At 35.7% G+C, this 10,099-nt stretch overlaps 1 protein-coding gene across 1 annotated transcript; it reads left to right on the top strand.

Moving 5' to 3' along the window:
• The first annotated feature begins 2,193 nt into the window (after window positions 1-2,193).
• LOC117781975 (trypsin-1) lies at window positions 2,194-3,595 on the top strand. The gene is made up of 3 exons (XM_034618872.1): window positions 2,194-2,446; window positions 2,674-3,065; window positions 3,139-3,595. Exons 1-3 carry the CDS (start codon window positions 2,215-2,217, stop codon window positions 3,490-3,492), a joined length of 978 nt encoding a protein of 325 aa, XP_034474763.1. The 5' UTR covers window positions 2,194-2,214; the 3' UTR covers window positions 3,493-3,595.
• Window positions 3,596-10,099: the final 6,504 nt, after the last annotated feature.

Consider the following 10,099-nt stretch of genomic DNA (forward strand, 5'->3'; position numbering starts at 1 on the left):
ATCAAATGCTAAATTTTGTGTGTTTACATTTGCATTCCATTTGAGCTTGACATAAAAGTAAAAGTTATTTATGTTTGGGGAGCAGATGAAATTTAGACACACGCGTTATCCAATTAAGTGAGAAATTTAACAATAATGACAATAATAATGCCATATAAAAATACTCATAAATCTATCAATTCTTTTGTGATACTGTGTGTGATTTATGTGCTTTAGCAGAAAACCATTTTTATCTGAAAATAAATTGTTCAATTTAAATTTATAAAGGAAATAGTAAATATTTAATTATTATACTGTGTCAGAATTTTTAGCTTAGTTAGTTATTGAAATGCTTTTAGTCTTTTCTAACAGCATAAATTTTATTGAGCTTCCTCTCGTCATTTTCTGAATCTATCAAAGGTTCCTTATTTTCTATCTAGGGGAATTTGTTTTACGAAAAAGATGAAAAATGTGTTAAAAATATTTTTTGATATTTAAGTAGATTTTTAAAAATGTATCTCCCACCAAAGTTTTTCTTTAAATAGCTGAAATCAAATTTCGATGAGAGCTTTTTTGAAGTTATATATGATTAAAAGAACTTAAGTAACAAAAGAACTGTTTTATTTTAATAAAAAATCTATAGTACATATTTTTCGTATTCCACTTTTATTTCATAGACTTCAATTTATTTCATAATTAGCTTTTTCCTTTGTTCTGACTTTCCTCACCTTCATATTCTTTCCCCCTCGGTGTGTAAACACTGTCATGGATACTGTAAAAGAAACGCCATAAAAAGCTGCACTTATGGATCATAAAAAAGTAATCGCTTTTTGAGTTGTGGTTTGATTTCGGGTTGTCCTACATAATTTATTAATTAAAATTTTATAAAATTGGCAATTTAATGCACGCGCCGGAACGCCACAAGTGCCACATGTTGCATAACGACACGCTCTTATTCTTGTCTCCTCTCAGATTCTTTTTTTTAATGTTATTCATTTTTATTTTTCACATATATTCGTTCATTGAAGCTTGGGGCATGCCATTTTTGGGGGCAGACACCAAAAGCGACGACATTCCGGGGCCAGAAATTATGAGTAGCCGGCGGGAAGAGCAAGGACAGACTGGACAGCCTGGACAGCCTGGACAGCAATTGCAGCTCAGGTTTTGCCACGTAAAATATGACAAAAAAAAAAAAAAGAGCTGAAGAAAGAGCAAGAGAAGCAGAAGGAAGATTGTAAGTTAAAGTCTTGTAAATTATGCGCAACAGCGTGAAAGCGGGCGTTTTGGTTGCCTGGTTAATGATGATACCGGATAACCGGCACTTAAAGGATATTTATGCTGCAAGTGCTGCAGTATTTATCCAGAATACACAATCGAGAATACGACTCCGACTCCAACTCCAACTCCGAATAAGAGTGGGGCAAAACAAATCGCATTGAAATTGCCAACTCAGCGTATGAGTTTTGGCTTTTCGTAGTTTATTTTTGGACAGAGCTGGGTCAACGGCGGCTCAAGTCGATAATGATGTGGTTAATGATCGTAATGATGATGAGCATGACAATGACTCTGCCTAAGCCTCTCGAGCGCATTAAAAGTCCATTAAGCCCCAATGTGGAGGCGGCTTTAAGTTTGCTCCACTTTTCTTAATATGCAAAAATAAATAATCAAGAATGTACGATGTTTTTCGAAACACCGAAGATTTATTACGCTTGTAAAGCCCTGCATATATTTTACATATATATTACAAATTCATCGTGCAATAAGACGACTTTTGATATAATAGCCTGATTTAATTTAATTTAATCAGAATGTAAAAAAAATATTATCAAATACACAATCTGCGAGTTTGGTTGAAATAACTCAAGATGCATCAAAAGTAAGGACTAAATGAAAATACCCTTTGCAAGCGCATAAAAATAACATTCAAAAGTTTATTTGTCATTTGCGATGTTCTGGCTGTTGATTGTTGTTTGTGTTGACTGCGGGGCAACTTTTAAAGTGTTATGCAAATAAACCTGAAAGCAAACAAAGAAAGCGGTGAAAGAAAGAAAGAAAAGGCAGCAAATCGCACAAACTTTGTAACCAATAAAAAATTCATATTTTTAGTTTTATTAAACAACAACAATAACAATGTTGAAGCTTTGACACTGGAGAATTGGAGATTCGTTGTGGTATAAGTAGCCCGAGTTGTGCAAACAACATCGTCACTTTCCACACGAAACAACTCCAGACAAGATGCGTTCTCAACTGGAGCTGCTGCTGCTTCTTCTTTTGGGTTGCACCCTGGCATTGGCTCAGTATGAATATCCGGAGCCGTCTATAAAGCTACAAGAAGGAGATGAACTGAAGGAGACAGCATATAATCGATTTGGTCATGTGATGGACCTTTTGGGACCAGGTCATCCACTATCCGAAGGCAGAGCACGTCCTGTGAACCGCAATCAATGCACTACCAAAGCCAATTGTAGTAAGTAGACAATTTATTTATTTTTATAACAAACGTTAGTTTTTTATTTATTTAGTTATTTTTTATTATTAATTTTTTTTTTATATTAATTACTTGTTAAAATATTAGTTAAATACATTTTTTTGGATTAATATTTGTATTTTTTTATTATCTCTTTATTTTTAATGTATCCATTTTATTTCTTATTTAATCCCAACTCTCTCTGTGTCTCTCTATCACTTTCACAGTTTGTGGCCTGCCAAATGTGAATCGCATTGTGGGCGGTCAACAGGTGCGTTCCAACAAATATCCTTGGACCGCTCAACTGGTCAAGGGTCGCCATTATCCACGTCTCTTCTGCGGCGGCTCCTTGATCAATGATCGCTATGTCCTCACAGCAGCACATTGTGTGCATGGCAACAGGGATCCCATTACCATACGCCTCATGCAGCTGGACAGATCCTCACGGGATCCTGGCATTGTGCGCAAAGTGGTAAAAACCACAATTCATCCCAAATACGATCCCAGCAAAATTGTCAATGATGTGGCGTTGCTGAAACTCGAGTCTCCAGTGCCACTTGGTACCAACATGCGTCCCGTTTGTCTGCCCGATCCCAATCACAACTTTGATGGCACGACGGTAAGTTCGTTGCCTAAGTCTTTTGTTTTGCATTGATTATGTTAAATTGTTAAATTATGTTTGCTGCCGTTAGGCCACCGTTGCTGGCTGGGGTCTCATCAAGGAGGGCGGCACCACTAGCAACTATCTGCAGGAGGTGGAGGTGCCCATCATTACCAACCAACAATGCAGGGCGACACGCTACAAGGACAAGATTGCCGAGGTGATGCTCTGCGCCGGCCTGGTCAAGTCTGGCGGCAAAGATGCCTGCCAGGGCGACAGCGGTGGCCCCCTGATTGTCAACGAGGGTCGCTACAAGCTCGCTGGTGTCGTATCCTTTGGCTACGGCTGTGCTCAGGCCAATGCTCCTGGTGTTTATGCCCGAGTCAGCAAGTTCCTCGATTGGATCAAGAAGAACTCGGCCGATGGCTGCTATTGCCACAGCTAGAGTATGGGAGAGCTCCATCTTCACCTGCATTTATAGCATCGTAAATTATTTTAAATTATTCAACATTCTGCTCATCCAATAAATAATTCCCCATAAAATATTATTTAATTTCGAATATATCAAAGAAGATGTCAGACAGAGTCTAAGAATAGAATGAAGAGCAACTAGAGATGGACACTAGTATATGGTGTTGTCGATATTGTATCGTTACACATAAACGTTGGTCAAGTAAAAAATATCATAGGATATTAAATGCGGTTAGTGTACAAACGGGAAATATTTACATCTCTTAAATTTGTTCCTTTTTTTAGGAAGTTTTAGAAGCACATTTAATTTATGATCCTATATGATTTTCTATTTAATTTTTTTTAGATATCAATCTATTTTTTTTTTATTTAAAAGTTATTTAAATTTGTTTGTCTTTTTATTACTTTCTTAATTTTTTTAAGGCTCGTTGTTGACAGAATATTGTTGAAATTAATAAATTTAATTACTATTTAAGGTGCTGGTTTTTTTCCATGTCAATTTCGATACCTTTCCCCGATACCCATCCCTAAAAGAAACCCCTGAGCCATTGTCAAGTGGAGAATTGATTTTTATCGGCAAGTGAGAGTAACTTGAAATATCGATCCACCCTCGTATTTAGCTGCATGATTAATGCCTTGAAATTGTTGCTTGTCCTGATGGAAATCTTGACCAGACTCACATCATAATCGTCGCTGTCAATCAGCCCCCAATGCAACCCCAAGTCGGCTGCCCAGTTGCGGCATAATTTGTTTTGACTCATTTTCATGCACAGCTCATAAATTTACAGGGGCACGAGTAGAGTAGAGTCTAGATCCAGCATTATGCCATATCATAATGATGATCATTATGATCATGTGGATGATGATTATGATGGGGCATCTCCTTCTGCATAGGTTTGCTCTCATTGATTTACTATGTGAACACTTTATGGCTGTTTAAGTTGTTAAATTGAATTAAGATGAAATAAATTCTCGAGCAATTTTTATGTTTGTTAATAAATTTTGCATGCCCCTTGCGATAATTTGAGCGATCGCGTTCGAGTTCGATTTCCCTTAGCTGCAACCCGCTTTTCGCTTCGCTCATAAATTCACTGGCCACTTTATGGCCACTAAAAATAATGCCAAGCAACGCGCCAGACAATCGAAATAAATAATTCATGCGTATGAGAATCGATTCCCTTTGCACAGAGAAGAGTTTTTCCTTCCATTCCATTTTTTTGTTTCTCTTTTTTTTTTTTGGGCAGCGCCCAGGGGAGCAACTACAAATGGAGTGGAGCCAGAGATTGTGACTGTGGTTGTGGTTGCGAGTACTCGATTCGTGTTTGCATTTTAGATTTTTCACACCTCGCAACTGACGGTGGTCTCTGTTCAAAGCCGCCGCCGGCAGTCGCCAACCTGTCCATGTACTTGGCACTTGGCACTTGATACCAAGAGAGAGTTAAAGTTAAAGGTAAACTTGGCATTGCAGTCGAAGTTGCAACTAGGAGTTTATCTAATGCCATTGGCAGTCGCAACTGTCGGCGTTGTCCTCACCAAATTTGGCATTGGCTTTTCAAATGTCTGACCGCGAATTTGTCGTGACTTGTTAATGATACGTTTTGCGGCAGAAGAATACGAATAAGAAGCAGCAGGCTGAATGTGGCAAGTGGCCCAAGTGTTGGCATGTCGCTTAAATGCTACACGGCAAAAAAAAAAAAAAAAACAATCTAAAATTAAAATTCAAAATTCACAAAATCACTAAAGCTATTTTCTTATTAATTAATGAAAATAAATTTAATTTATTTTATTATCCTGCATACTAGCTCTACAAGGATTTACATATTATTTAATGCATTAACCATATAGTTATAAATTAATCAACTTAACAGTCCTTTTTCTTCTGTCATTTTATTTTATCTATTTAATTTTACTTGACTAAAAGCTGATGAAAATATAATCAGAATATATGATTAAAGATTAAAATTTAATGAAAGCAGCCAAATTTAAATTTAATACTGAAAGAAAATATTAAAAGAATAATAAAATAAAACTAAATATATAATAATTTTAAGATTAACATATATTTATTTATCTATTGTTTAAGTATTTAATTATTATATTTATATTTACACATATTCTCCAAATTTCATCAATAAGTCATAAATATTTATTACAAGTGCATAGTTATTAGAATAACACAAATGATTATAATATTTGAGATATGAGAAAAAAATGTAGATTTTTTCCAGTGTACCCGCTGCAGTTGCTGGCATGTTGGCGGTGCCATCTTTGGCTCAGTACAGAGAGTACTACTTAGGTCTGGGTCTATGTTAATACGCGCATCATGATGTCGATTCTGCCTGCAAGGCTATCAGTTTTCTTTGATTTGAATAGGACTTGAATAGGACTCGCAGTTGCAACTAAAGCTAAAACTAAGACGATTTTCAATTTACAAGTTGCAATAAATATTTCTTGTACTTCTGTTGTTCTTCTCTTTTATTTTTTCAAGCAGTTGCCGTCGCCGTCGCCGTCAGCATCAACTTGTTCGTGCCACAATTTATGAGCTGTTGGAGCCAACGGGCAACGGGTTTAGAACATGCACCAAATCTGGAATTGTGATAATTAAACCGAAGAGTGAAAACAAAATGATTTACGTCGACTACCACTAGATGAAGGCGAGAGTCGTCAGCCGCTGTTTATATGTAAGTCTAGACCATTAATATTTATAAGCTCAACTGAAGCCCAAATGCCAACAAGTTGAACATCATTCAGACAAACACTTTCAGATTTACACTTAAATGGAAAAAAGGCGTAAAATTCTCTCAAATCGTCTCGCCTGAACTTAATAGCATGCCAAAGTATAACCACCGGCAACGGATTTCAGCCTAGCCTCAGGAAAATACCTTTCTACAATTCCCCTCTATATATGTACCGTATTTTTAATGCCTCATCGGGTTTATGACTATATTAAGTATTGAATATTCAAGTCATAAATGTAAATCGCTCTTACCTCAAAACACTGTAAAGAATCTTCCTATCAGCTATACAGTCTGACAACTTTAAAACGAACTTTAAGACTTTAAAAATTTATGTGGTGATTTATTCATATCGATACATATATTTAATATTTCCTTAATAATATACATTTTAAAGATATTTTCAATTTTATAACAAACTTTATAATTATAATAACATGATCTTTGAGTAGCTCTCTAAAGTATCAATCTATTTTGATAACTCACATCTTAAAATTGTTCTGCTTATATAATTTTGACGCATTGACTGTCGAACTATAAATTTCCTTGAGATGAAATGTTATTCTATAAATATTTTAACTACCTTATCTGATCAGCTTATAAATATTAGTTGGATCAAGTTAAAATTTAGATTATATTCACTTAATTGGTTAAAGATTTAAGTAAAACAGAACTGTATTGTTAATACTAAAGCATATAATGTGCATCATTAAAATACGTCATAGATTTCATAAAATTCGTTTCAATTCAGAAATCTTGTCGTTTTCAAGTTCACAAGTTAAATGCAAGTGATGTCAGTATCTTTAATCTCTCACTTATTATGCAATCCCACATTGCTTTACTGTCACGTATTTCAAGGGGGCTTTTCCCAATTCACTTAAGCATAAATCAAACATTTTTGTATGTATTTTTTGTTGTGTTGTGTTTTTTTGGGTTGCTTAACACGTTCGCAGCTTTAGTTTTGAGTTATAATTTTGGCATTTTTACACGTTGCACATTTATTTTAATTTCTCGCTGATCTTTTGCAAATAGGCTGGGCACACATAAAGAGTAAGAGAGGGAGAGAGAGAGAGAGAGAGGGAGGGAGATGATAGATAATCTCTGGCAGTTTGATTCTTCAGGCTGTGCCCATACCAAGAATGCACCTCGTTTGGCTGCCTGCAAACTGCTCATTAGTTTATTAATTAAGTTGTGCATCGCATTCAACGTTCCCAGGGTTGTTGGGCTTTTGTTGTTGCTGTTGTTGTTCTTGTTGCAGTTGTTGTTGCAACTCTGGCTGCTGCTTTTGCAGATTTATTTCTGGCCATTATGAAAATTGTCTAGTTCATTGCTCGAGTCGCCGTCTTAATATTATTATGCTAGTTGCGGCAGTTATTTTAAATTGTTTTGCCTGGCCTAATGATACCCTGCACGGCCCAACGGCACTTAAATCGACAGTAGTTGAGCTTTAACGCCTGGCCCAGGGTCCGTACCCAGTTCCAGCAAAAAAAAAAAAAAAAAAACAGAAAGGTCCCCTTTATTGCAGTCCACTGCTAAGTGGAAGGTGTTGAGAAAATGCACAAAAATTAATCATTTTATAATTACTAAATTGCCAGCGGCCTTTACAAAAGTTCAATTTCAAGTTAAGGCCAAAATGTAAAAGAAAAGTTGAAATTTTCCCGCTTTTTTTGCTGACACTAAGCGTGGGTGTTTTTTAGCCAAGTTTTTTCTTATTTTGACCAAATGATTCATTGGCATTGCGTCAGAAAGGGGAGCAGCCTTAGTCAACGCCCCAAACGATCAAATCAGACGACCTTGGCGATGTGCAGCGCATAACAAGCGGCATTCTGTACACCCAGAGCAAAAACACATACACTTGGAAAAATTATCAGTTTCTAAACATAAAAAATATTGGTGTTTTAATTTAATTATTATGGAATATGACAACTTCTATCAGATAATACAAGAAAAGATAATGTTTATAAATAAGATGTTTTTACTAATTTTTATTGTATAATTTTGTTATCAGTGTAGTAAAAATATAAATATTGTATTTTATTTAATTTTAAATTTTACTTTAAAAAAGTACATTTATATATAAAAATCGTATTTATAATTAAATATTTGTTCATATTAATTAAATCAAATGTTTTTATTTAAGAAAAAAATTTTCTAAATTTCCTACTCTTTTTGCTGGGTGTACGATTTGAGCTCCAACCAGATATATCAGGCCCCTTCCTCTGTCTCATCTGCTCCCCTTTTAGACTGACGCGTTGTCTACATTTTTTCTCGCTTAACTTTTAATTTTGCACGCGTTCCAGCATTTTTTCTGATGAGTTTGTTTAGTTTGAAATATGTTTTCTATACGTGCGTCATGTTTGGTCAGGTAAAGCTGAAGCTGATGCTGATGCTGATGCTGAAACTGCAGCTAGAGCTAGAGCCACTTTGCCCCCGGGTTGCAAGTTCTTGGCGGGACTGGGGACTATAATTAAAGGTATTGGTAGGCGTTACTATTGGCTCAGAGTTGACTGCTGGCTGCTGGCTGAGTTAACTTGGCCAAGCTGCAGACAATTCATCTCTGATTTGGCCTGACATTTAGCAGGCACATTGCGTAAGTGTGCAACCGCAACCACCGCAACAATCTTCATTAAGAACCTTTTCAGATTTTTGCCAAACTCTGCGCGTACAGTTATGCAAGTTTCCTGTCTTTCAAATTCTTGAGAAATTACTTTGGCAGCGCCTAACTTTGGAGTTCGCTTTGGCCATTAATTCAGCGGCGGCAGCTTCTGTGCTTCTGCCAACAACAACAACATCAATAACAACAACAACAGCTGCCCAACGCGTCCAATTTGGCGCTGTCCGGCGGATGTTAAGCACAATTTGCTCTACGCTTCCAACGCCTTCACCTGAAGCTCTGAATTAATTAGCACTTTGGCTTCAAAATTAATTACAGCAAATAACAAGTTACACTCCGTAGACCAACTCTGGCCCAGCCCCTCTAACTTACCCCCTAACCACCCCCTATACCCTTTAACACACCACATTTCGTTGATTTCAAAAGCAAAATTTACTGAGAATTTCTGCAATTTGAAATTTGTTGTCTGTGAAGCAAGCACAAACAAAAAAAAAAAGAATGATTTACATTTTAATCAGCTAACAATTATTATGCGGCACAGTTGCACACATCTCAGGAAGGTCTTTGAATTAAACAGTTAGCGGGAACTAAGGAGGTGTTAAGTGCTAAGGTGTTACTCAAAATGTGGCACAAGGTGCCACAATTAACTCTGCTCTGTTGATAATTGATAACCCTAAGAGTAGGTTGGCAAATCGGAGCGCCTACATCTAAATAAACTCAAAATCACTTCAAGTTGGTTGTAGAAATTACTTAAGTATCTGTGAGATACAATCCCTACTGCCTAGGTCAAATAATAAAAACATAAATACCTATAAGTTAGAAACATTGTTGGAATTTAATTAATATTATTCCCAATTTCTTTTACTTGTTTCAATTTTTTTTGTTTAAATTTTTGATTTATCAAATTTATTTTAAATTTTAACTTCTTAGACATTTAAAATTTTTGTCATTTTGCTCTCTTATCTATTTACAAAGCAAAGAACACTCTTAAATATTTATCTAGAAGAAGTGTCACAAATTTAAATCTGATGCAGAAAACTCGCAAATCTCTTTGATACATTTATATTACTTATGCACATTTTGAAAAGATAATAATAAACTTTGCGTTATCATATTGTTTATCGCGTGTTAATAAAAGATAAGCCTTTCAAGAATTTACTATATATATAAGGTATACAAATCAGTCTATCAGTTTAGTGTTCTACGGTTTTCAGTGGATAGCAATCGCAACA

This window comes from Drosophila innubila, assembly GCF_004354385.1.
Source record: "Drosophila innubila isolate TH190305 chromosome 2L unlocalized genomic scaffold, UK_Dinn_1.0 4_B_2L, whole genome shotgun sequence".
Taxonomy (NCBI): Eukaryota; Metazoa; Arthropoda; class Insecta; order Diptera; family Drosophilidae; genus Drosophila; species Drosophila innubila.